Source organism: Pongo pygmaeus, chromosome 8 (assembly GCF_028885625.2).
Source record: "Pongo pygmaeus isolate AG05252 chromosome 8, NHGRI_mPonPyg2-v2.0_pri, whole genome shotgun sequence".
In the NCBI taxonomy this organism is placed as follows: domain Eukaryota; kingdom Metazoa; phylum Chordata; class Mammalia; order Primates; family Hominidae; genus Pongo; species Pongo pygmaeus.
Window position 1 is genome coordinate 102,921,693 of NC_072381.2, and position 27,375 is coordinate 102,949,067.

At 46.7% G+C, this 27,375-nt stretch overlaps 2 protein-coding genes across 4 annotated transcripts in view; one reads left to right on the forward strand and one right to left on the reverse strand.

Annotated features, from left to right (window-relative positions):
- Window positions 1-1,372: 1,372 nt before the first annotated feature.
- On the reverse strand, window positions 1,373-18,984 carry MORN4 (MORN repeat containing 4). Of its 3 annotated transcripts, XM_054435469.2 has the most exons (5): window positions 18,043-18,090; window positions 5,220-5,316; window positions 2,852-2,966; window positions 2,323-2,432; window positions 1,373-2,069 (listed from the first exon to the last, which is right to left on the reverse strand). In XM_054435469.2, exons 2-5 carry the CDS (start codon window positions 5,284-5,286, stop codon window positions 1,921-1,923), a joined length of 441 nt encoding a protein of 146 aa, XP_054291444.1. In that variant the 5' UTR covers window positions 5,287-5,316; window positions 18,043-18,090; the 3' UTR covers window positions 1,373-1,920. The 3 variants fall into 3 exon arrangements, with proteins under 3 accessions (XP_054291444.1, XP_054291443.1, XP_063526120.1); XM_054435468.2 differs by lacking the exon at window positions 5,220-5,316 and having other exon boundaries at window positions 18,043-18,984; XM_063670050.1 differs by lacking the exons at window positions 2,323-2,432; window positions 5,220-5,316 and having other exon boundaries at window positions 18,043-18,984.
- Window positions 18,985-25,295: 6,311 nt separating this feature from the next.
- Window positions 25,296-27,375, forward strand: part of PI4K2A (phosphatidylinositol 4-kinase type 2 alpha) — a 35,001-nt gene continuing 32,921 nt past the window's right edge. Inside the window, exon 1 of the mRNA XM_054435464.1 lies at window positions 25,296-25,802. Coding sequence (XP_054291439.1) covers window positions 25,368-25,802 — 435 coding nt within the window. The 5' untranslated portion in view covers window positions 25,296-25,367. The remainder of the gene's footprint in view (window positions 25,803-27,375) is intronic.

Below are 27,375 nucleotides of genomic sequence, written 5' to 3' on the forward strand. Positions count from 1 at the left end.
CACCCAGCTGTGCCACCTACTAGTTGGGGCAGCCTGAGACTGTCTGATTTAAATAAGAAAAAAAAGTTCATACATCCTCCTCTGTAAAGGCTGAGAAAATTAGATGACTTGATATAGTAAAGTGTGCGGGGTAAGTTCCAAGGGCTAACCTGATTAACTTTTACAAACAGCAAATGGGTTGATATTCATGAAGACGCAGGGCCAGAAAGTCAGGAAAACTAGGTATAGGCAGTTCTGGTGATTTCTTTATTCTTTATAAACACCTTTTTCTACAGTACAATTCAGAGAATAAATAGAGGCACACGGCTATAACTTCCACCACAATCTGCTGTTGAAGAGACATTCAATGTGAGGCTAGGCGGCTAGAGGTGGGGGACATATTTGGGTACCAGGGTAACGGGAGGCCTCTGTAATAAACTGCAGAGATCCCATCAGTAGGGTCTGATTGCGGCCTGACGGTCAAGGCTCATGATAGAAGAGCTACAGCAAGCCAAATGCTCCTTTAGTTCCCCACAGTCCTAGAGTAGGTCCAATTCTACCAAAACCCCAGGGGTTCGGGTGAGTCTGATTTATTGGTCCACTGGGAAGAAACTGTGTCAGCCCAAGCCATCCCTATGAATTCAGTTCACTCCATGGTAGTGCCTGAAGTGGCCTAAATATTCTACCTGGAGTTAGTCACAAATACAAGTAACAAGGTTACTGTTTACATGAGTTTTTTTCTTGACTGTCCCGAAAAGGGATCCTGTTCCCCATCTAAGGAAGGAGAGAGGCACACACAGGGATTATCTGCTCTAAGTTGATGAAAGAAGACAGCCTGTCTTCTAAAGGGAGGAGGAAATATCACTCTTACCGAATCCTTCACGGCGACATAGGCAGGAATGAATACCAGTCTGATCAGACCAAGTGGAAGCCTGCAGCCATGATTCCAACCAGCATGAGAAGTAACATACGGAAAAGCTCTGCCAGCCAGGCACGGTGGCTCACACCTGCAATCCTAGCACTTTGGCAGGCCCAGGCAGGAGGATCGCTTGAGCCCAGGATTTTGAGACGAGCCTGAGCAACATAGCAAGACCCTGGCTCAATTTTTTATAATAATAAAATTAAAGGCTGAGCATGGTGGCTCAGGCCTGTAATCCCAGCACTTTGGGAGACAGAGGCGGGTGGATCACGAGGTCAGGAGTTTGAGACCAGCCTGGCCAATATGGTGAAACCCCATTTCTACTAAAAAAAATACAAAAATTAGCCGGGCATGGTGGCGCGCTCCTGTAGTCCCAGCTACTCAGGAAACTGAGGCAGGGGAATCGCTCGAACCTGGGAGGCAGAAGTTGCAGTGAGCTGAGATCACGCCACTGCACTCTAGCCTGGGCGAGAGTGAGACTCCATCTCAAAAATAAAAAATAAAATAATAATAATAATAATAATAAAATTTAAAAAGAAAAGCTCTGGCCTTGACTTTCACAGGGCTGCTGTACTGAGCCACCCCTATCTTTTCCCTATTTCTCCAGAGTAGCACAGAGCACTGGCCCTAAGCTGGAGCTAGGATCACCTGTCCCAAAAGCAGCAGAACGAAGGTTCTGTTGGCAGAAAATGAAGCAGAAGGGTCACAGCAGGCTACACTGGGTAACCTGAGGTCTTAGGAACAGAGTATCAACCAGTGATAAGAGGTGGCTCCTCTGTCCTCCAGCACATAAGGGTCAGGGAAAGACAGAACCACCAATGACTGCTGCAGGGTCTGCTGGCCAGCATCCTCAGCACTTTTCTGTGGTCCAGTTCTGGAATGGCAGGTGACAGGGCACATACAAGGCCTCTGCTCCACTGTCATTGTCAACTCATCTCAGCTCTGATTCATTTGTTCACCTCGAGTCAACAACAGGGGCACTGGCTTTACCCAGTACTTGTCAACTGGTGCCCACTGCGCTGTCAGGCAGTGAGATTTCTGGCTGACTTGGAGGCGCTCTGGGCCCGCTGAACAATGGCAGAACACTTCTCACGCCGCAGCAGCTTGTTGTTCTCAAAGAGACCTTCATTGCGGGGGATTCCATGAGAACCATCGGGGAAAGTCAGCAGGCCTTTGAGGAGGGCAGAGAAAATATGGGAGTGACAATGGCATTAATGTCTCTAAGATGAGCTTGATATGTCGAGGCCAAAGAAGAGAAAAACTCCCGGCTCTACTGAGGAGTACTCTATTGATGAGTTCAATGGATAGGTGTCAGGGGCGGCCACTATGGATTGCTGGACACCCGCAGGATTAAAACTAAACAGGTATATTTCCACCCATATTATGCCCACCTAAGTCAGCCATCCTGCTGGGCTGCAACTTACCAAAACCATCTACTCTGCCATTTTTAAATTCCCCCTCAAAGGTCATGTTGTCATATCGAATGAAGACTCCGACGCCATTAAACTTGCCCTGGGCAAACTCCCCCTCATACCTGCAGAAACACCAAGAAGTTAGCCTTCAGTGGAAAGTTAGCTGTCCAGATGAATGGAGTCGAGCAGCTGCTGATCTCTGTTATTTAATGATGCTAAGGAGCAAGCCGATTCCACCTGTCACATAGCTCCACCTACCCCACCTATTCCCAAGGAGCAGAGAGTATATATGACATGAAGCCCTGATCTCAAGGAAAGAAGATAGGACGTGAATGGGAGTGGGGTGGAAAGTCACTCACTTGGTTGACATTTCAAATTTTAGGTCCACTTAAAAAATAACTAATAAAAGAACTACTTATTCCTCATCTGTGTTCTGCAGGGAGTGAGACAAGCTCAGGACTGACCAGATATTTACCAGATCCCATTTTTATGTCAGACCCTCCCTTATTTAAGGCTAAGAAAGGAATGACCTCATACCCACCTTGAACCATCTGAGAAGGTCAATACCCCAAAGCCATTAAAGAGCCCATTCTCAAAATGACCCAGGTAGGTGCCACCATCTGCAAACATCAGTTGACCAAAACCATGCCTGCGGCCTGAAGAAAGAGAAGGATAGGTGTCAGGTTGGAAGGAGGCAGCTTCAGGGTCCCTTCTTACTCTTGTAGCATCCCTTACCTGTCATCACCCTACCCACAAAGAAAACAAGAGAAGCAGTGACATTAGCAGGGTAGAGGATTATTAGCCAGAGTCAGGCACTGGGAAAACCTGGCTCCTGGGGCCTTCCCATCTTATCACTACAGATTAAAGCAGGTCTACCCAAGTATGAATAAGAGAGCACTTGAAAATAACAACAGCTGGCCAGGCGTGGTAGCTCATGCCTGTAATCCCAGCATTTTGGGAGGCTGAGGAGGGTGGATCACAAGGTCAAGAGATCGAGACCAGCCTGGCCAACATGGTGAAACCCCGTCTCTACTAAAAATACAAAAATTAGCTGGGTGTAGTGGCACCTGCCTGTAGTCCCAGCTACTCAGGAGGCTGAGGCAGGAGAATCACTTGAACCCGGGAGGCAGAGGTTTCAGTGAGCCGAGATCGCGCCACTGCATTCCAGACTGTCGACAGAGTGAGACTCCATCTCAAAAAACAAACAAACAAACAAACAAACAAAAATAGCTGGCTGGGCGCAGTGACTCATGCCTGTAATCCCAGCACTTTGGGAGGCTGAGGAGGCGGGCGGATCACCTGAGGTCCAGAGTTCAAGATCAGCCTGGCTAACATGGTGAAACCCCGTTTCTACTAAAACTACAAAAAATTAGCCGGGCATGGTGGTGGCGCGATCCTGTAACCCAGCTACTCAGGAGGCTGAGGCAGGAGAATCGCTTGAACCTGGGAGGCGGAGGTTGCAGTGGGCTGAGATCATGCCATTGCACTCCAGCTTGGGCAACGAGAGTAAAACCCCGTCTCAAAATAAATAAATAAATAAATAACAATAGCTAACATGTATATTTATAGTGCCTTTACTATGTGCCAGCCTCTCTTCTTTTTTTTTTTTTTGAGACAGAGTCTTGCTCTGTCTTCCAGGCTGGAGCACAGTGGTGCGATCTTGGCTCACTGTAACCTCTGCCTCCTGGTTTTAAGTGATTCTCCTGCCTCAGCCTCCCCAGTAGCTGGGATTACAAAGTGCTGAGATTACAGGCATGAGCCACTGTGCCTGCCCTAAATTCTTGAGCCTTGAGAGAAATTGTACAGGTGTGATGTGACCTTGGCTCCTTCAATCCCAAGCCTTTCTTCCTGGCTTTCAAATACCTGGTGTCCCCTTTAATGTGGACTGTTAGAGGAGAGACTTCCTGAGGCTCTGCTGGGTGGGCTGTATCCACCACAAGAACTCCCTTGAATTCTGTTTGAAAGGCATGGTTACTCCCGCAACATCTTGCTGTTTTCTGGTCAGTTCAGAGAGTAAGCACAGCCCTGTTGCTATAATGAAGCTGAAACCAGTGCTGCTAATCAGGCTGTTAGATTTGCCCAGTAGCTTAAAAGGTGCTAATGGGATACTGGTTTGTTTTTTTTTTCCCTCAGAGAGGCAATGTAGTTAGATTTTGAGGACACCGAGTCAGGCTGCCTGCTGTGTTTGCCTTCTTGTTCTACCACTTAGAGTTCTGTGATCTTGAGTAAGTTACTCAGCTTCCCCTTGCCTCAATTTCCCCATCTGTTAAATGGGAATAGTAATAGTATGTGCCTACCTCATAAGGTTGTCATGAGGATTAAATAAGATGATAAATACAAAATGCTTAGAAGAGAGGCTGGCATGGGCTGGGCATGGTGGCTGATGCCTGTAATCCCAGCACTTTGGGAGGCCGAGGTGGGCAGATCACCTGAGGTCAGGAGTTCGAGACCAGCCTGGCCAACATGGTGAAACCCCGTCTCTACTAAAAATACAAAAATTAGCCAGATGTGGTGGCAGGCGCCTGTAATCCCAGCTACTTGGGAGGCTGAGGCACGAGAATCACTTGAACCCAGGGTGCAGAGGTTGCAGTGAGCTGAGATTGCACCACTGCACTCCAGCCTGGGCAACATAGTGAGTGAGACCTCATCTCAAAAAACAAAACAAAACAAAACAAAAACAAAAACGAAAAAAAGAAAGATATAACTCATTCCTGGAGGTTGAATTAACAATAGCATTTTCAAATTCCTTTATTTAATCCTAAAATGGAATAAAGGAAAGGCAGGCACTATATGGAATTAAATCCTGGAGTTGAAAATGAAGATCCATAAAGTTGGCTATATATCCTGATGTATTTGTCCTCCAGCAAATGAAGTGTTCATCATGGATACTCCCCAGGGGTCCTTCTCACCCTCCTTCCACTCGCCACGATATTCCTCCCCACTGGAGTAGGTGAAGGAACCTTTTGTCAGGGTCATGGTGACAGATTACAGGATAAAAGGATGAAACTGTAGGAAATAAGCAAAGGAGAACCAGTGTCATGGAATGGCAGGAGGAAAGGACTGCAAAGCAATTTTGTAGATACATTCTAAAGGCCACCAGCCTGGTAAGTGTACGCTGCCTTAGGTGCATTTAACCAAAATACCCCATCTCCAACCACCACCAGCACCATCATCTCCACCTCTGCCCAAGTGCTCTTATCCTCCTGCTTATCTTAAAAGTTTTCAGCCAGTTCCTATTTTCTATGACCTGGGATGGAAATGGAGGATTAATCTACAAATATTTATTTGATACCTACTACGTGCTCAGTTGATGTATAAAATACAGTATCTTCCCTTGATGAGTTTATAATCTGGTTAATAAGACTAACAATTTAAACACTGAATTATGCCAGAGATAATGTGATTAAGTGCCAACTTGGATGGCAGACATTAACAAAGACATGAGATGGCCAGAATTTAAAACAAGCAGACAAGCAGTGGAGAAGGCAAAGAGCAATTCCAGAATCAGAAAACATAGGGAACAGGCCAGGGGCAGTGGCTCACGCCTGTAATCCCAACACTTTGGGAGGCCGAGGTGGGCGGGATCACCTGAGGTCAGTAGTTTGAGACCAGCCTGGCCAACATGGTGAGACCCCATCTCTACTAAAAATACAAAAATTAGCTGGGCGTGGTGGCAGGAGCCTGTAATCCTAGCTACTCGGGAGGCTGAGGTGGGAGAATCACTTAAACCCGGGAGGTGGAGGTTGTAGTGAGCCGAGATCACACCACTGTTACTCCAGCCTGGGTGATGGAACAAGACTCTGTCACAAAAAAAAAAAAAAAAAAAAAGGAAAATATGGGGAACCAACACTCAAAGGGCAAGGAACACTCTAAGGGCAATGTGAACACAAGATGTTCCATGGCAAAATAAGAAGCCTGGTCTCATTACAGTTGAGGGTTTATTTGGGGAGTAATAGGAAATAAGCCTGTGTAGTAGCCACAATCTTAAATTTGAAGAGAGGCCTGGTGCAGTGGCTCATGCCTGTAATCCCAGCACTCTGGGAGGCCGAGCGGGTGGATCACCTGAACCAGACTGGCCAGCATGGCGAAATCCTGTCTCTACTAAAGATACAAAACATTAGCAGGGCGTGGTGGCGGGTGCTTGTAATCCCAGCTACTTGGGAGACTGATGCAGAAGAACTGCTTGAACTCGGGAGGCAGAGGTTGCAGTAAGCCAAGATCACACCACTGCATTCCAGCCTGGGCGACAGAGTGAGGCTCTGTCTAAAAAAAAAAAAGAGGCAGAGTATATTTATTCCTCCACCTGCTGGATCTGGGTTGGCTATGTGACTTGCTCTGGATAATGGAATGTTCGCAAAGGTGATCTAGCAGAGGTCTGCAAAGCACCTGTGCACTGGGCTTGCCCTCTTGCTACACTTGGACCTGTTCTGCCCCCATGTAAATGAGCCCAATCTAGTCTACTGGATGGTGAGACCCTGTCCCAGCTGGCCACAGATGAACAAATTGCTCAGGCAAGACCAGAAGAACTGCCCTTCTGAGCCCAGCCCCAAACTAGCAACCACAGACTCACAGGATAAATAAATGGTTATTGTTTCAAGCCACTGTGTTTTCTGGTGGTGTGTTATTACCCAGAAAAAGCTAACTGATACGTTCAGGCATGAGTCTGGGACACCACAGTACAGTGGGAGCAGCAGGAACAACTAGGGCAGATACATCATAGGAAAACAATTAGTAACATTTGGGGACTGGCTAGATATGGCTTCACACTAGTGGTGAAAGGATGTATTGAAGGATATCCTATAAGAAGGGAACTGCACGGTGGCTCAAGCCTATAATCCCAGCACTTTGGGAGGCTGAGGCTGGCGGACCACTTGAGCTCAGGAGTTTGAGACCAGCCTGGGCAACATGGTGAAACCCCATCTGTACCAAAATTACAAAAAATCAAAAAATTAGCCGGGTGTGGTGGCGCGGTCCTGTAGTCCCAGCTACTTGGGAGGCTGAGGTGGAAGGATCGCTTGAACCCAGGAAGGAGAGGTGCAGTGAGCCAAGATCACGCCACTACACTACACTCCAGCCTGGGTGACAGAGGGAGACCCTGTCTCAAAAAAAAAAAAAAAAAAAGGAAGAAGAAGAAGAAGAAGGGAATTAAGATACCCCCCAAAATCATTAAATATAAACAGAGGCAAATAGTACGTCATTTGATAGACTAAAAAATACAAGCCCTATTTCTTTTTTAATTCCCTAGGTCTCTTCATTCATCCCTTCATCTTTCATTTACTTATTTATTTATTTATTTATTTTTTAGAGACAGGGTCTTGCTCTGTCACCCAGGCTAGAGTGCAGTGGCACAATCATAGCTCACTGTAACCTCAAACTCCTGGATTCAAGGGATCCCGTCACCTCAGTCTCCTGAGTAGCTGGGACTACAGGCGCACACTACCACATCTAGCTACCTCATCTTTTCCAGATCTAAGCAATACAATGTTTTCTCCAGTGATTTTGACAATGCAGATTCCTAGGCCCAAACTCAGACTTACTGAATCAGAATCTGTATAGTCAGAGCCTGGGAACCTGCAGTTTTAATAAGCACATCATTAGATCCTTACTTCAAAGCTTGTGGCCTAGTGCTACAATAAACGGAAATACTGTGTGTGAAAAGTTCTCTGAACTATAAATCACTATTGAAAAGTCCTCTATCAACCAAGCATGGTGGCTTATGCCTGTAATTCCAGCACTTCGGGAGGCTGAGCAGGGACAATTGCTTGAGCCCAGGAGTCTAAGGCTGCAGTAAGTCATGACAGTGCCACTGCAGCCTGGGTGACAGAGCGAGACCCTGTCCCAAAAAAAAAAAAAAAAATCCCCTCTGATTAATAAGTAACTTAGAGTCTGACCCTCAGGCATCTGACTGAGTTCCAATAGGACAAGGACAAATTCTCCTCAGAGTACTGGGGCCAGACCTGGTGAAGAAACAGGAAAGGATTCTTTTTTCTTTTAGAGACAGGGTCTCATTATGTTACCCAGGCTGGACTTGTACTCCTAGGTTCAAGAGATCCTCCAATGCCCTCTTAGCCTTCTGAGTAGCTGGAACTACAGGTGCATGCCACTGCTCCCAGCTCAAAACAAGACGGGATTCTTTTATTTTCTTTTCTTTTTTTGAGATGGAGTTTCGCTCTGTCGCCCAGGCTGGAGTGCAGTGCCACGATCTCGGCTCACTGCAAGCTCTGCCTCCCGGGTTCATGCCATTCTCCTGTCTCAGCCTACCGAGTAGCTGGGACTACAGGCGCCCACCACCACGCCCCACCCCACTAACTTTTTGTATTTTTTAGTAGAGATGGAGTTTCACCGTGTTAGCCAGGATGGTCTCACTCTCCTGACCTCGTGATCCACCCGCCTTGGCCTCCCAAAGTGCTGGGATTACAGGCATGAGCCACCGTGCCTGGCCGCAAGACAGGATTCTTAAATCTTGGGGGCTTGGCGCCAACAGCTAGCTTCCTTTTCCTTCAAGTCCCAGGGAAGCCAAAACCTCATCCAGTCAAGACGGAGTTCCAAAGAGTGGGTTCCATAGTTTCATAGCACAAAAGGGGTCTGGTATATTTTATGCAAAAGTGATGCTTTAAATGTTCAACTAAAACAACCAATATGTTAAATTTACTTTCTCCACATTGTCATGGTGGACAGTGCTAGATTATTTATATTTCAATTCAGGTGGTACAACCCTCTCTAATAATCAATTGCACTAACCCCAGAGAAGCTGTCTGAAATACCTTTATAACAGAAGCTAACATTTACTGACCTCTTACTGTGTTCCATCAGTGTTGTTTATTTGTTTTGTTTTAAGAGATGGGGTCTCACTCTGTTACCCAGCCTGGAATGCAGTAGTGTGATTGTGATTATAGCTCACTGCAGTCTCAAACTTCTGGTCTAAAGTGATCCTCCCGCTTCATCCTCTCCAGTAGCTGGGACTAGAGGTGTGTGCCAACACACCCAGCTACTTTTCAAATTTTTTGTTGAGATGGGTATCGCTATGGTGCCTAGACTGGTCCCGAACTCCTGGCCTCAAGTGATTCTTCCTCATCAGCTTCCCAAGTAGCTGGGATTACTGGTGTGAGCATCAATGTTTTTTGTTTTGTTTTGTTTTTGAGACGGAGTTTCACTGTTATTCTTCCCCAGGCTGGAGTGCAATGGCGCAATCTCGGCTCACTCCAACCTCCGCCTCAGCCTCCCAAGTAGCTGGAGCTGGGATTACAGGCATGCGCCACCACGCCTGGCTAATTTTGTATTTTCAGTAGAGATGGGGTTTCACCATGTTGGTCAGGCTGTTCTCAAACTCCTGACCTCAGGTGATCCACCTGCCTCGGCCTCCCAAAGTGCTAAGATTACAGGCGTGAGCCACCGCACCCAGCATGAGCATCAGTGTTTTTTAAAATGTATTATCTAATTTCATCTCACAACAACTTTTTGGGGTGGGTATTATTATTATTTCCACTTTAGGGATGAGGAAACTAAGGTGCAGAGAGGATAAGTAAATTAACTAAGGTCATACATTAACATGTGGAAACTAACGCGTGAAAGTTAGAATCAGAGTTCTGACAGCTGGCCTTGCTGGCACAAGTTCTTACAGTAACTTGCTAACTTATACCATCCTATCCTATCTGGCCTCCAAGGATAATATGGTGGTGTTGTAGACTCTGAGCATAGGAGGACTTGAGTTCAAATCCAAGTTCACTGTATAATCATGGGCAAGGTATTTAAGTATCTCTAAATCTCAGTCTCCTCATCTGTCAAGTGGAGATAATATATGTATTTCACAGAGTTGGCAGGTGGATTAAATTAAATATCTGAGAGTCAGTGGGTGACAGAAAAGAAAAATAAAAGAAAGAAAATGACACACACGTAAGTACCTAGAACACTGCCAGGGCCCATCCACTAAATGTTAGTTTATTTTCCTCTTTCAAAGTTTTACACTTAAACTCACACATATTCTTACTGTAATGAAAACTTCTCTAGGTCTTTCCTCAGTAAACACTGCTACCAGTGTAATTCAAACAACACTTTGAAAAAGAAAATCTCAGCAATTTTGACTAAAGAGCTGAATACTAAGTAGAGGAAAAACAAACTATAGTTGCCACCCATCCACTCTTTATCAACATCCTACAGGATATTTTTATTTTGGCCTCATGTCATAACGATTTTTTGTTTTTGAAGGAGACAGTGTGTCGCTCTGTTGCCCATGCTGGTATGCAATCGCTTGATCATAACTCACTGCAACCCTGAACTTGTGGGCTCAAGCAACCCTCCTGCCCCAGTCTCCTGAGTAGCTAGGACTATAGGCACACACCACCATGCCCAACTAACTTTTTTGTAGAGACCGTGTCCCACTATGTTGCTAATCTCAAACTCCTAGCCTCAAGCAATCTCTGGCCTTGGCCTCCCAAACTGCTAGGATTATAAGCAGAAGCCACCACACTCAGCCTCATCATTTTTTTTTTTTTTAAGAGATCAAGCGGGCTGGGCGCAGTGGCTCACGCCTGTAATCCCAGCACTTTGGGAGGCTAAGATGGGTGGATCACCTGAGGTCAGGAGTTCGAGACCAGCCTGGCCAACATGGTGAAGCCCTGTCTCTACTAAAAACACAAAAATTAGCCAGACGTGGTGGCATATGCCTGTAGTCCCAGCTACTCGAGAGGCTGAGACAGGAGAATCACTTGAACCTGGGAGGCGGAGGTTGCAGTGAGCCAAGATCATGCCACTGGTCTCCAGCCAGGGTGACAGAGCAAGACTCTGACTCAAAAATAATAACAATAATAATAATAATTATTATTATTATTATTATGTTCTGATGCTCATTCTCTCTCTTTTTTTTTTGAAATGGAGTCTTGCTCTGTGGCCCAGACTGGAGTGCAGTGGCGCAATCTCGGCTCACTGCAACCTCCACCTCCCGAGTTCAAGTAATTCTCCTGCCTCAGCCTCTTGAATAGCTGGGATTTCAGGCGACCGTCACCATGCTGGCTAATTTTTGTATTTTTAGTAGAGACAGGGCTTCACCATGTTGGCCAGGCTGGTCTCGAACTCCTGACCTCAGGTGAGCCACCCATCTCAGCCTTCCAAAGTGCTGGGATTACAGGCATGAGCCACTGTGCCCAGCTTTTTTTCTTTTTTAGACAGAGTTTCGTTCCCGTGGCCCAGGCTGGAGTGCAATGGTGTAGTCTCAGCTCACTGTAACTTCTGCCTCCCAGGTTCAAGCGATTCTCTTGCCCCAGCCTCCCAAGTAGCTGGGATTACAGGCCCCTGCCACCACACCCAGCTAATTTTTGTATTTGCAGTAGAGACAGGGTTTTACCATGTTGGCCAGGCTGGTCTTGAACTCCTGACCTCAGGTGATCCTCCTGCCTTGGCCTCCCAAAGTGCTGGGATTACAGGCATGAGTCACCGTGCCCGGCCTGATTTTTTTTGTTTGTTTGTTTAACGGAGACTGGTGCTGGTGACTTTGCTGAGTAGCTTCAGCAGAGGGACCTGAACACCTTTTTTTTTTTTTTTTTTGAGACACTCTCACTCTGTCACCCAGGTTGAAGTGCAGTGGCTCGATCTCAGCTCACTGTAACCTTTGTTTCCTGGGTTCAAGCGAGTCTCATGCTTCAGCCTCCTGAGTAGCTGGGATTACAGGTGTGTGCCACCACGCCTAGCTACTTTTTGTATTTTTAGTAGAGACAGGGTTTCACCATGTTGGCCAGACTGGTCTTGAACTCCTGGCCTCATGTGATCTTCCCGCCTCGGCCTCCCAAAGTGCTGGATTATGGGCGTGAGCTACCGTGCCCAGCCAGAACATAATGATTTTTGATACAGACACCAAAAGCCCAGAAATGGTCTGATGTGAAAACAGCTAGGCCTGACCAGAGCAGGGCTCAAAGACATCTTCTATGCCCTGGCTCTGTCCCAGCCATGAGGACAGATGAGTTTTAACAATTCCTGTGCTCTCACCCAAATAAGAGAAAAGATTCATTTCTCGCCTAAATGAAGGGCAACCTTGTGGAGACTCTTCTAGAGATGTTTGGGGGCAACTCCCATAGGACTTTCTCTCTTCTTCAGTTATCAATCAAGCATTCCATTTCCAGTATCTCTCACACAGAAGATATCCGACGCAAGGACCATTATCTTCTTGTAGTAAACTCCCTCCAAACCTCTGGGAGCTATTTTCTGAGATGTGATGCTGGTACTTGCCATGTCATCTCTGTCCTATCAATGTCCCACAAGGTCAGCATCCAATTTCAGGCTCACAAGCCTCTTATCACCAGCCCAGCATCAGAGTGTGCTGGGGTAGAGGCCATATTTACAATGACTCCATTGTAAATATGACATTAATGAGAGCATGAGAAGTAGTTTTCCATCAGAATAGCAGAAGAAAACGCTTTCCAGTACAGATGGGCATTTTGATCATGCAATCCTCAGCTCTTCCCAGAACTAAGTCACAGCACTAAAAGTCAGCTTATGGTTGAAGTTTCATTCCTTCAAAACACATCAGTTAGAATCTGAAGGGCTGTATCTTCTACTAAATCTTATAATTAAACAACCATTCTAAAACCTAAAGACAAAATCACTATTTATACAAAAAGATTATAAGAGCATTTCCTTTAGATGTCTGGCAGCAGTTAACCAATTTGTTTTCACTCAAAATTTGGAAGGAGTTATTGCAGTGGGATTTGAGGAGTCATATTGACTGCACAGGGACTCAGGGAAAGTACTGCCTTGTATTTATTTACTTTTTCTCAAGACTACATGAAACTTCCAAAGAATGGCATTCTACCTTGTTCCAGAAGGAACAGTAGAAGATTGCTGAAAGAAGGGAACATTTCTCCAGTTTGAGGGTTATTTACGGACAAAGTACTAGTTCTCAAGTTGTACACCTAACCACTTTTTTTTTCTTTTTTTTTTTTTGAGACAGAGTCTCACTGTGTCACCCAGGCTGGAGTCTAATGGCGTGATCTTGGCTCACTGCAATCTCCACCTCCCAGGCGCAAGAGATTCTCGTGCCTCAGCCTCCTGAGTAGCTGGGATTACAGGCATGCCAGCACAGCCAGCTAATTTTCATATTTTTAGTAGAGATGGGGTTTCACTATGTTGGCCAGGCTGGTCTCAAACTTCTGGCCTCATGTGATCTGCCTGCCTTGGACTCCCAAAGTGCTGGGATTATAGGCATAAGCCACCATGCTCAGCCCCTAACCACTTTTTTAGTATGCTGTTAGCTCTTGGGGATTATACCCTAAATATTTTAAGGAAGCCAATGAAACCGAAAAGGTTACTTTCTTATTACCAAATGTGGTGGACTGTATTTCCAAGATGTTTGCAACAGTATCTTCTGTCTAATATGTTTGTCTACAATTTGATCTGGCCATTGATCCATTAAAAGGTGAAATCTACCTCCCTTGAATCTGAGTAGGCTTGTGACTGCTTGGACCAAAAGAACACAATGAAAATGATGGTGTGGGCCGGGCATGGTGGCTCACGCCTGTAATCCTAGCACTTTGGGAGGCCGAGGCGGACGGATCACCTGAGGTCAGAAGTTCAAGACCAGCCTGATCAACATGGAGAAACCCCGTCTCTACTAAAAATACAAAATTAGCTGGGTGTGGTGGCCCATGCCTGTAATCCCAGCTACTTGGGAGGCTGAGGCAGGAGAATTGCTTAACGCAGGAGGCGGAGGTTGCAGTGAGCCAAGATCGCACCATTGCACTCCAGCCTGGGCAGCAAGAGTGAAACTCCGTCTCAAAATAAAATGGTGGTGTGTTCTGAGATTAGATCATACAAGATGATGCAACTTCCATCTTGTCACTGATACACTCACACTTGGAGACCTAAGCCACCACATAAAAAGCATGACTACCCAGAGGCTAACACTGAAAGCCAAGCCACACAGAAAAGCCATATATTGGTGCTCCAGTTGGCTGCCCTTACCTTTGAATCATCCTATCCCACGTACCAGGCATCAGTGAAGGAGCCTTCAGATGATTCCAGCCCTCAGCCATTGAATTTGCATTCCATCCCATATCAGGGAGCAGAGAGAGGCCTCCCCATGGTGCCAGGTCCAAATTCCCTCACCCACAGAATCCATGAGCATCATATGGGTGTTTTTTTTGTTTGTTTGTTTTGTTTTTTGAGACAGAGTCTCGCTCTGTCACCCTGGCTGGAGTACAGTGGTGTGATCTCGGCTCACTGCAAGCTCCGCCTCCCGGGTTCAAGCAATTCTCCTGCCTTAGCCTCCCGAGTAGCTGGGACTACAGGTGCTCGCCACCACGCCCAGTTAATTTTTTTTTTTTTTTTTTTTTTTTGAGACGGAGTCTCGCTGTCTCCCAGGCTGGAGTTCAGTGGCGCAATCTCGGCTCACTGCAAGCTCCGCCTCCCAGGTTCTCGCCATTCTCCTGCCTCAGCCTCCCCAGTAGCTGGGACTGCAGGCGCCCGCCACCACGCCCAGCTAATTTTTTTTTGTATTTTTAGTGGAGACGGGGTTTCACCATGTTAGCCAGGATGGTCTCGATCTCCTGACCTTGTGATCTGCCCGCCTAGGCCTCCCAAAGTGCTGGGATTACAGGCGTGAGCCACTGCGCCCGGCCCCGGCTAATTTTTTGTATTTTAGTAGAGATGGGGTTTCACTGTGTTAGCTAGGATGGTCTTGATCTCCTGATCTCGTGATCCACCCGCCTCAACCTTCCAAAGTGCTGGGATTACAGGCGTGAGCCACCACGCCCGGCCACCATATGGGTGTTTTAAGCTGCTAAATTCTGGGGTACTTTGTTATACAGCAATAATAACTGGAATATCATGTTTCAACCTAACCCTCCCACCATCCTCTCCCATTGGTTTTCAACAGTACATACTACAAACTTCCATTCCATTTTGACTTAGGGACATATAGCAAATTCCCTTCAGCAGATGCTTGCCAAAATGATGTCCATTGCCAAGACCACAGTCAGAAGTGCTAATGAGAGGGAATGCGTGTAGAATCCATGAGTCTCAGGCCATGGTTGAATACATTTGGCTAGAAACTGTCACATGTGCCCAAATAGTTGATATTGTCACTATTTGGGACAGTGTCTGGATTTTATGACTTTTATAATTAACCATGCTAATGAATAGCTTTACAGCTACTGACCTAAAAAGGAATTTCACCAGTAACCATGGTCATTGAGACAAATCTAATTTAACAAAGTATAGTCAGTGCTGATGAAGACTGAAAGCCCAACACTTTTTTTTTTTTTGAGGCAGAGTCTGGCTCTGTCATCCAAGCTGGAGTGCAGTGGTGTTATCTCAGCCACTGCAACCTCTGCCACCTGGGCTCAAGCCATCCTCCCACCTTAGCCTCCACTAAAAATACAAAAAAAAATTAGCTCCTTAGGAGCATGCCACCACACCCAGCTAATTTTTGCATTTTTTGGTAGAGACAGGGTTTCACCATGTTGCCCATGCTGGTTTTGAACTCCTGGGCTCAAGTGATCTGCCTGTTTCAGCCTTCCAAACTGCTAGGATTACAGGTGTGAGCCACCACGTCTGGCCCAATACTTTAACAAGGGATGCAAATCAGTATTTGTATCAGTTATCCAAATCATATTTTTAAAGAGAATATATGGCTTAGGGGTTTTGGCTACAGACACACCCATGGAATCCAGTCACAAACCAAGATGATTCACACTTCTAAATAGACACTAACCCTTTCTGCACTCCTGATAGATGGGTTGCAAAGGATCAGTCCAAACATTTACATAAAAGAAAATTACTATTCTGTCCCTGTAAACCAATACACTATTAGTCTGCACTATATACCATATTCCTGCCATCTTCATTTTCTTCTGCCCCAAACATTTCTTTTTTATTATTATTATTTTCTTATCTCCAAACAGAACTCTGAGACAATAACGAGAATTTTTGTTTCTGTTCTTTTTATCTTGTTCTAATTTTAAGAAATCAACGTATTAAACAACATTTTTGTATTCACAGTAAACTGTGTACAATTTAAAAGGATTAAAAAAAAAAAAAACTGACATAAAGAGGAAAAGGGCTGGGCATGATGGCTCACTCCTGTAATCCCCGCACGTTGGGAGGCTGAAGCAAGAAGATCACTTGAGCCCAGGAGTTCAATACCAAGCTGGGAAACGTAGTGAGACCTCATCTCTACAAAACAATACAAAAATCTGCTGGATGTGGTGGTGCATGCCTGTAGTCCCAGCTACTCAGGAGGCTGAGGCAGGAGGATTGCTTGAGCCCACAATTTGAGGCTGCCAGGGTGAGCAGTGACTGCACCACACCTGCACTCCAGCCTGAGCAACAGAGCCAGACCTTGTCTCAAAAAAAAGAAAAGAAAAACAAAACAAAAGGTTGGGGCGGTGGGGGAGATCCAGTTAGAGAATATTGGTTGGAGGCAGCCACCCTAACTACCTACATGTCCCCCCAAAACCACCCTTCCCAGGGTACAATAGTCTTGTCAAATTATTTCAGTAATAAAGAAAGCAGTTCATAAGCTTTTAGAATCCTAAAGAGAAGAAAATGAAGGCTTTGAAGAACAAAGATTAGCCTTGTTAGGAACCTAGAACAAAAAGTCAAATAATACTCCTTTTTTTTTTTTTTTTTTTTTTTGAGACGGAGTCTTGCTCTGTCCCGCATGCTGGAGTGCAGTGGCAGGATCTCGGCTCACTGCAACCGCCGCCTCCCAGGTTCAAGCGATTCTCCTGCCTCAGCCTCCTGGGTAGCTGGGATTACAGGCGCATGCCACCATGCTTGGCTAATTTTTGTATTTTTAGTAAGAGACGAGGTTTCATCATCTTGGCCAAGCTAGTTTTGAACTCCTGACCTCGTGATCCACCCGCCTCGGCCTCCCAAAGTGTTGGGATTACAGGCGTGAGTCACCGCGCCCGGCCTAAATATTTTTTTTTAAGTGTTTTAAAAGGAGCTCGAAATAACTGTCTTTCATCATAAGTCTAACCTCCTCTTTCCTCATGTGAAAAGTAAAGAAATGTATCGTTGCTATATGAAGGGTTCGTTTAGGAAGACTGTGGGATGGTTAGATTGAAGAAAGTGGGAAGAAAATACTGGCGCCAAAAAATTTTTTTTTTTTTTTTTATTTAAAGGCGATGATGACCTGGGGGTGATTGGGACTAGGGAGTAATACTGCCAGAATACTATCCTATTTCACGGGAAAGGGAATGCCAGGGCTAGACTCCGATATAGCAGTTATTCCTGCTTGTACCTAAGCAGTTCAGAGATGCTAGACTGCAGGGATACCACCCATCAACTAAATGAAGCATCCCATTCCCCAGGTTTCCATATGTGGGAGTTCTCTCTACCAGTGAGATAAAGGCGGGCCCAGGGAAAACAAAGCCCTAGACCACAACAAGGCAACACCTTCTCGCACCCCACTTTCACCTTCCAGCCGCGTTCCTTCCTGCTATCTGGGTCCGCTCTCCCGCCCGGCAGGGTCTAACGCTCACACAGGTCTGCCAATTCCCCTGATGCAACCCTCCACCCTCTGCTCGCTAACCCCAGTCCAGTCAGCTCTCCCTGGCCTCGACCCCCGCGGTGGAGACTAAGTGTTCAGGTTTGGGTCCCCCACAGGCAACCGCCCTCAGGTCAGCGTATCCGAGGTGGAGCCGCGCCCCCGAGCCGGGTCATCTCATGCTCCGTTCCTCAGTGCCCACCTGACCGATCACACTCTTTCCCGGCCCCCTCCCTCCTGCACCTCCAGCCAACCTGGGGCCGGCCTTTCGGGATGACCGTCACGCCTGGACGCAGGGCTCCAGCGCCTCGGACTTTTCCTCTGATGAGCTCCCGGCTGCCACCTTGCTCTCCGCCACCTGCACCAGCGATTGCCCCACTTGACGCCGCCATCCTGGGCGACCGCACGGGGTACAATTCCCGCTGCCCATTGGCTGTTACCTAGGCAACCGGGAGCAACGCCACTCCGCATTGGCCCAGCCCGCCTCCACGCCATCTTTGTGCGGGGCCGAGTGTTTGCGAACCGGAGCTGACTATGTGAAAGAGGGGTGGTCCCACCTCTGCAACGCAGATAAAGACAGAGGATCCAGATCTGGCCTACCCAGAGGCCGTCTAGTTGAAATGGCAACCCCAAAGAAAACCAAACCTGCGCCCGAAGCAACAGTGACCATCAACGCGAGCGGCTCTGATCTTGCTCCAGTCCCCACTGATGTCAAGGGCCCTGCCGCGGAGTTCAAGGCAGATCCTAAATCCAGCTTCAGAGAAGCAGCTTTGTAAATTGTAACGCGCTGGGCAGGATAGCTTCCAATAACTCTGTGCTAGACATTGTGATATCAAGACACTTTTGCATTCATTATAGGAATTTGTGCTGTCCTTGTCATTACCTAGATCCTTTTTGTTTAAAATATAGTACCTGGCCAGGCACAGTGGCTCACATCTGCAATCCCAGCACTTCGGGAGGCCGAGGCTTGAGCCCAGGAGTTCTAGATCAGCCTGGGCAACGCAGGGAGACTCCGTATCTACAGAAGAAAAGAATTACCCAGCCTAGTGGTGGGTGCCTGTAGTCACAGCTACTCAGGAGGCTGAGGTGGGAGGATCCCTTGAGCCCAGGAGGTTGAGGCTGCAGTAAGCCATGATTCTGCCACTGTACCCCAGCCTGGGCGACCTAGCAAGACCCTGTCTCAAATAAATAAATTGCAAACCAAAAAGTATCTGAGACAGGTCTCAATCCATTTAGAAGTTTATTTTGCCAATGTTAAGGACATGCCCATGACACAGGTTTAGAAGGTCCTAAGAATGTGTGTCCAAAATAGTCGGGACACCGCTTGATTTTATACATTTTAGGGAGACATAAGACATCAATCAATACATGTGAAATGTACATTGGCTTGGTCCCGAAAGTGGGGGTGGGGGTGGCAAGTTCCAGGATGTAGGTGGATTCAAAGATGTCCTGATTGACAACTGGTTGAAAGAGTTTGAAGACCTGGAACCCACAGAAGGGAATGTCTGGGTTAAGTTAAGGAATTGTTACTAAGATATGCACACACACACACACACACACACACACAAGGAATTGTGGAAATCAAGGTTTTTATTATGGCTACAGGTAGCAGGCTCCAGAGAGCATAGATTGTAAATGTTTCTTTATTTTTTGTTTTGTTTTGAGACAGGGTCTCCCTCTGTCACCCAGTCTGGAGTGCAGTAGCTGGATCATGGCTTACTGCAGCCTTGACCTCCCAGGCTCAAGTGATCCTCCCACCTCAGCCTCCTAAGTAGGTGAGACTACTGGTTCATTCCACTATGCCTGGCTTATTTTTGTATTTTTTGTAGAGATGGTGTTTCGTCATGTTGCCCAGGCTGATATTGAACTCCTGGGCTCAAGTGATCCTCCCATCTCTGCCTCCCAAAGTGCTAGGATTACACGTGTCAGCCACCATGCCTGGCCAGTGTTTATTATCAGATTTAAAAAGGTATCAGACTCTTAGTTAGTTCTCCCCTGGATCAGGAAAAAGACCTGGAAAGGGAAGGGGACTTTCTACAGAATGTAGATTTTCACCACAAAAGACACCTTTGCCTGCTATCATGACAGATGGGGCCTGCTATCTATCAATGTTGGTATCATCGCTACGAAGAGTCTGTTGTGTCAACCTTAAGATCTCTGCTTTAATGTTAAATGCTGGTCCTGAATTCCAAAAGCAGGAGAAAACAATGAGGCATGTCTGACTCCCACTTCTCATCATGGCCTCAACTAGTTTTTCAGGTTAATTTAGGAATGCCCTTGGCCCAGAAGAGGAGCCCATTCATTTGGTTGGGGGGCTTCGAATTTTATTTCTGGTTCACTAGATAAATAAATAAATAAAATATAGTGCCAAGATTGGAGCAAATCTTCCCAAATACCATGCACATCAATCCGTGTATCCATATGTTTATTTCTTAAACAATGTGAGTACAGCATGATGCTAGGTTCTGTCAGGCTTGAAAAGCCATGATTGCTACTCTTATTGCCTTTATAATTAGCTGAGTGTGGTGACAAGTGCCTGTGGTCCTAGCACTTGGGAGGTTAAGGCAAGAGAATTGCTTGAGCCTGGTTAACAGAGACCCTGTCTCAAAACATAAATAAATAAATAAATAAAATGTAGTTTCTTGGCCAGGGGAATGACATACTACAAGCAGTATTTTATGAAAATTAATCTGGCAGTGACACTCAGAGATGACCAGTGAGAGATTGGAAGCAAAGTAACAAACTCAGAAGTTGTTGTAATAATGCAACTAACACATCCTGAAAGTTTCCTGTGGCATCAGTGGAGATGAAAGAAAGGGGGTAAATATGAGACATATTTCATAGGGATGTTTAATAAGAATCAACATAGTGTTAAGAGCATGGAAACAGTCTGCCTGGATTTGGATCTGGCTCTGCCATTTACCAGCTGAATGACCATGGGCACATTACCTTTACCTCCCTGGGTCTTGGTTTCCAACATCACAGGATACTGTAAAGCTGGTTCCATGAGTTAATCCATGTAATGCATTTAATACAATGTCTAGGCCGGGTGTGGTGGCTCATGCCTGTAATCCCAGCACTTTGGGAGGCTGAGGTGGGTGGATCATGAGGTCAACAGATCGAGACCATGCTGGCCAACATGGTGAAACCCCGTCTCTACTGAAAAATACAAAAATTAGCTGGATGTGGTGGTCCGCTACTCGGGAGGCTGAGGCAGGAGAATCGCTTGAACTCGGGAGGCGGAGGTTGCGGTGAGCTGAGATTACACAACTGCACTCCAGCCTGAGTGAGAGAGCTGGCTAATTTTTGTATTTTTAGTAGAGAGGGGGTTTCACCATGTTGGCCAGGCTGGTCTCGAACTCCTGACCTCGTGATCCGCCCACTTCGGCCTCCCAAAGTGCTGGGATTACAGGCGTGAGCCACTGTGCCCAGCCAAAAATTTTTTTTAGATAAAATAAAAGACTCTGAGGGGTTTCTGTGGAGAAAAAACTCAGAATTCCAGGGAGAACTCTAAATCTGGGACCTTTCCTTTACCATAATTTGAAGCTTATGGGCTAAATGAGATGAATGATACCAAAAGATTATCTATGTGGCTACAGACCCTGGGCCACAAGAGCCAGGCATCGGTTGATTATTGAGGTCTAGATAGGAAAAGGAAGTGCATGTATTATAACTGAAAGGGGCAATTTAACCATCTGTATGACTTTTGTTTAGCATGGTTTATTTGGCCAAAAATGTTTAAGACATTCCCATACATGTAATTAAACAACAGTGCTTTCAATTTGGTATTTCTAGTTAGCAGTGGCAATAATTTGATTCAAGAAAGAATGATTATGAAATATTGGTGACTATGTGACCGGCCATGATTCATGAAAACCCATACCTCTAGTCTGCTGGTGACTTTAAGCATAAAAACAAAAACAACTTCAACAATAACATCAGCAGTGATTTTTTTTCAAAAAGCTACCATATGTTGAGTGCTCTTTATGTACAAAACATTATGCTAAGTGCTTTATTTTTATTTTTCCTATTAGAGAGTCATGCTTTATATGCTAAGTGCTTTACATAACATTATATTGATTCTTGATTCAGTAATCATGGGGATGATTATTCCCATTTTATAGATTAAGGAACTGAGGCTTAGAGAGGTATGTAACTTGTCTAAAACAACTGATCATCATGGAGACTGGATTCAAACTCAAATGTCTCTGATTTCCAAGCCCATGCTTCCAACCATTACATTTTACACTTTTTTTTGAAACGGAGTCTGGCCCTGTTGCCTGGGCTGGAGTGCAATGGCGTGATCTCGGCTCACTGCAACCTCCACCTCCCAGATTCAAGTGATTCTCTTGCCCCAGCCTCCGGAGTAGCTGGGATTACAGGCACCTGCCACCATGCCCGGCTAATTTCTTGTAGTACAGACGGGGTTTCACCATGTTGGCCAGGCTGGTCTCGAACTCCTGACCTTGTGATCCACCTGCCTTGGTCTCCCCTAGGATTACAGGTGTGAGCCACCGAGACTGGACGTACATTCTACACTTCTGAAGGTAGTGTTTGCATACATTTTTTTTTTTGAGAGAGATTCTTGTTCTGTTGCCCAGGCTGGAGTGCAGGGGTGCGATCTCAGCTCACTGCAACCTCCACCTCCCAGGTTCAAGTGAGTCTCCTGCCTCAGCCTCCCAAGTAGCTGGGATCATAGGCGTGTGCCACCATGCCCAGCTAATTTTTTTTTTTTTCTATTTTTAGTAGAGACAGGGTTTCGCCATGTTGGCCAGGCTGGTCTTGAACTCCTGACCTCAGGTGATCCACCTGCCTCAGCCTCCCAGAGTGCTAGGATTACAGGCGTGAGCCATCGTGCCAGGCTTGTTTGTATAAATTTTAACTGAAACAGTATTCCATGGATTTATTATTATTATTATTTTTTCAGATGGAGTTTCGCTCTTGTTGCCCAGGCTGGAGTGCAGTGGCACAATCTCTGCTCACTGCAACCTCCTCCTCCCAGGTTCAAGCAATTCTCCTGCCTCAGCCTCCCGAGTAGCTGGGATTACAGGCATGTGCCACCAAGCCTGGCTAATTTTTGTATTTTTAGTAGAGACGGGTTTTCACCATGTTGCCCAGGCTGGTCTCCTTCTGTTCTACTGTCCAGGCTCTTGGTAACCCAGTTTAACTCTGCTTCCCCTCAAATCAAGAAGGTTGCTCTCTGTTCCCTATATGCCCTAGCCTTCCTCTTTTACTCAGGTAACTCCTGCTTGGTGTAACATTTTTTTCCTGTCTCCTTTTTTTCCAGCAATCTAATTATTCTTTCTTTAAGAGTCAGCTCATAGCACATGACCCACTTAAAGCCTTTGCTTGATACTTGAGCATTCTGGTTGAAAAAAAAAATAAGAAAAAAAAAATAAAGCCTTTGCTGAGCCTGCAGCCTGCCTCAGTTAATTGGTGAACTATTACGGAGTTTTGAGCTCATTTTGCTTTTTTTTCTCCTACTGCCTCAGAAAGCCACATGCCTTCAGCTTGAGGGCAAGGACTCTATCTTCCTTCCCTTTCTCACAAATAATAATGTACTGAGCACCTACTGTGTCTAGACACTGAGATTTTACAGTGTGAATAAAAGTGATGGACTCTTACCTCGTGGTAAGAACTTCTTAGGCTCACGGGACTATATTTTTCTTCAATTAACAAATAAGCATTGAGCAGCTGAGCCAGGCACAGTGTAAGCTATTAATTGGCTATGCATTATTCTTTGTATCACAAGTTTGTATCTTCACAGGAACTTGAAGATAATGGGTGAGGCAGCGAGTCAGGAACAAAATGTCTTAACAATTGCCCCTGGGTTTTCCTAGGAACTCCTTAAAAAATTTAATTTTTTAAAAATAGATGGAGTCTTGCTATGTTGCCCAGGCTGGCCTTGAACACCTATAAGGTTGAGAAGGAAAGATAGCTTAGAGCAGTCTGAGCTCTGTGTGATGTATACACAGTTTATTGGCTCAAAGACATGGGTATGGGACTTCAGTCATGCCTTCCACACCCACACTCTGGGGCAATGGTTTCTTTCTTTCTTTCTTTCCTTTCCTTTCTTTTCTTTCTTTCTTCCTCCCCCTCTCCCTCTCCCGCTCCCTTTCTTTCTCTTTCTCTCTCTTTCTTTCTCTCTTTCTCTCTTTCTTTCTTTCCTTCTTGACAGAGTTTCTCACTGCAACCTCTGCCTCCCCGGTTCAAGCGATTCTCCTGCCTCAGCCTCCCGAGTAGCTGAGATTATAGGCATGTGCCACCATGCCTGGCTAATTTTGTATTTTTAGTAGAGACAGGGTTTCTTCATGTTGGTCAGGCTGGTCTTGAACTCCCGACCTCAGGCGATCCGACTGCCTCAGCCTCCCAAAGTGCTGGGATTACAGGCGTGAGCCACTGTGCCCGGTGGGTTTTTTTCTTTTAAAAATTTTTTATTTTTTGGCCGCACTGTGGGTGGTTCACACCTGTAATCCCCCAGCACTCTGGGAGACTCAGGCAGGAGGATCGCCTGAGGCCAGGAGTTCAAGACCAGCCTGGGCAACATAGAGATAACCTAACTCTAAAAAAATAATAATAATAATTTAAAAAGAAATCTTCAGGGGTTCCTAGGAAAACCTGGAGGCAATTGTTAAGACATTTTATCCTGACTGGCTACTTCACCCATTACCTTCAAGTTCCTGTGAACTTGAAGTGTAACATGACACTGTTACATCTACATTGGAAGTATGTTAGGTCAACTGAGATACGAATTTGGGATACAAAGTACAACGTATAGCCAATCTATAACTTGTTATTTTAATGTAAATTCTTGGTAAACAAGTTAGGAACTGCCTCTTTTCCTTTAAAAACCTACTTGCAGGCCAAGCGCAGTGGCTCACACCTGTAATCCCAGCACTTTGGGAGGTCGAGGTGGGCAGATCACCTGACCTCTGTCGTTTTTTTTTTTTGGAGACAGATCACTCTGTCTCCAAAAAAAAAAAAAAAAAAAAACCCAAAAAACAAACCCCCCTCCCAAAAAAAAACCTTTCATCGAAGTAGAGCAGCAGCTTTGTTTCTTTGCTTCACTGCTGTCTCCCTAGCACTTAGAACATAGTACGTGCTCAATTAATGAATGAGTGCCTGACTGAATGAATGAGGATACACAGATGAGATTCCTCCAATCTCACAGCCGGTTCAGAGTAGGCACTCAATGAGTGACTGACAGGATAGTTGCTGTTTTGAAAGCGCCCAAGTCCAGTAAGCCAATTGGAAGCTAAGCGCGGCGCTGGGATAGTAGGGGCAGAGGGCGTGTCTGACCCAAGGTTGGGTCCTGGAGCATGCGCAGTCTTCACAGAAGGTGACTGGGAGAAAAATGCGGAGGCAGAGATTGCGTAGGAGCAGGTTCTGATTGGCTACTGTTCGCGCGCGAGGGGCCGTGCTTATCCGTAGCCAAGTAAACAGGGCAGGTTAGGGGCGGGGCCAAGGAGGCGTCGCGACCTGGTTGGCCGGCCGGGGCCTGGGGGATGTCACGGATTGGTCGCGGCCGCGAGCGCAGTGGTGTGGAGCGCGCCGGGTCCCGGAGCCGGCTGTCTGAGGGATGGACGAGACGAGCCCACTAGTGTCCCCCGAGCGGGCCCAACCCCCGGACTACACCTTCCCATCGGGCTCGGGCGCTCACTTTCCGCAGGTGCCCGGGGGCGCGGTCCGAGTGGCGGCGGCGGCCGGCTCGGGCCCCTCTCCGCCGGGCTCGCCGGGCCACGACCGGGAGCGGCAGCCACTGCTGGATCGGGCCCGGGGCGCGGCGGCCCAGGGCCAGACCCAAACCGTGGCGGCGCAGGCCCAGGCTCTGGCCGCTCAGGCCGCAGCGGCAGCCCACGCCGCTCAGGCCCACCGCGAGCGGAACGAGTTCCCGGAGGATCCCGAGTTCGAGGCAGTGGTGCGGCAGGCCGAGCTGGCCATCGAGCGCTGCATCTTTCCCGAGCGCATCTACCAGGGCTCCAGCGGAAGCTACTTCGTCAAGGACCCTCAGGGGGTGAGTGCGGGGGTGGGGACCGCTGCCGCGGGCTGGGAGCCGGCGGCGCTCCTGGGGAGTTGGGGGCTTCGCACAGCCAGAGGGAGAAGGGAGAAACTTCGCAGTACCAGCCCCTGGCAGGATGTAGGGATGCCACTGAGGACTGGAGCTGGGGACGCTCTGCGGAATGGAGAAATAAATCAGAACCTACTTGGTGGGGGAGGAGTGAGCGGAAAATGAAAAGAGGAAATTGACCAGATACGGGCCGGGGGCTCAGCGGTGTGGTGGGACAATCCGCCGCCAGACAGAGACTGCTTTCTAGTAGGGTACTTAGCTTCACACTACTGGGACTGCTATTCGGCCGCCGACTTACAGATTTGGGGCTTTAGGCCTGTTCTCTCTTTTTGGACCGACCGAACCAGTGTGTCGCTGTTCACGGAGGAGGATGGGTGACCTATCAGGGGATCTGAGAATTCAGTTCCAGCCTTCTATGTTGTGGGGGATGTCCCCTGCCACCGTCCCAGCTCTTATTAACAGACGTCGAAGAAAGAATGGGCGGACTCACCAGTTTCATCTGCCCTGGTTATTGCTCACTTCTGGGAAAGGGTTCAAATACTTTTTGACGGCTCCAAAGTTTAGATAGAACTTGGAGTTTTACAAACATGGGGCCATCAGCTACTTTTTCTTTCATTTCTCTCCCAGGGCTATCAACAGCCTGCTTTTCAACTAAGGCAGAGTGTTTGCCGACCTTTATTTTGTCCCCTGCCTGTAAATAAAGGGGGATGGTGATAGGATGGGACATGGAGTGACCAGGGCATCTGAGAAGTGACCTTTATCCTTTTGAGAACTGCAGAATTTAAGAAATACGAAGTCTTCCCTGTTTTCAGGGAAGTTTCAGGGAAATTTTCAGGTGTGCTGGAATCGGTCATTGGAAAGATGTATGTTATTTAAATTATGGGTGTCAAAGTTTCCTCAGATTTTCCCTGACATCTCTCCTGTATGAACTCTTTAGATGGCCAGGATGCTGTTTTAATAGGAGTCCTGAGTGGCCAGGATGGGCTGTTACTTGTAGCTCTTGGTTCGGCTCATTGAATGATCTAGTTATTCACTCAGAGTTTGAGTTGTCCCTGAATTTATCAATAATTAGAGAACAGTTCTGCCATGAACTCAGTTTCTCAGTTTACATAAACTGAGTTGGGGAAAGCTTTGTGAGTAATAAGTCTTTCGAAGTTTCTTTTTCTTTTTTTTGAGACAGAGTCTTGCTTTGTCGCCAGGCTGGAGTGCAGTGGCGTGATCTCAGCTCACTGCAGCCTCCGCCTCCCGGGTTCAAGCAATTCTCCTGCCTCAGCCTCCTGAGTGGCTGGGACTACAGGTGTGCACCACCACACCCAGCTAATTTTTGTATTTTTAGTAGAGACGAGGTTTCACCATGTTGGCCAGGATGGTCTCGATCTCTTGACCTTGTGATCTGCCCATCTTGGCCTCCCAAAGCTCTGGGATTACAGGCGTGCCACCGCACCCGGCTTCCAAGTTTCTTAAATAAAAGAGCTTGCAAGCTCAAGTGGGAACCATCATTTCTAGAAGCAAAGAAATG

Bases quoted from the DNA above. Each gene is read 5' to 3' on its own strand.
- MORN4 (XM_054435468.2), bottom strand. From the start codon at position 18,283: ATGGCGTGGAGGCGGGCTGGGCCAATGCGGAGTGGCGTTGCTCCCGGT. The intron at 2,967-18,042 runs GTTGGCTGGAGG...CTCTTTCTTCAG, and splicing joins TCCCGAAAGGCCGGCCCCAG to GCCGCAGGCATGGTTTTGGT. The intron at 2,433-2,851 runs GTGGGTATGAGG...GTGTTTCTGCAG, and splicing joins ACCTTCTCAGATGGTTCAAG to GTATGAGGGGGAGTTTGCCC.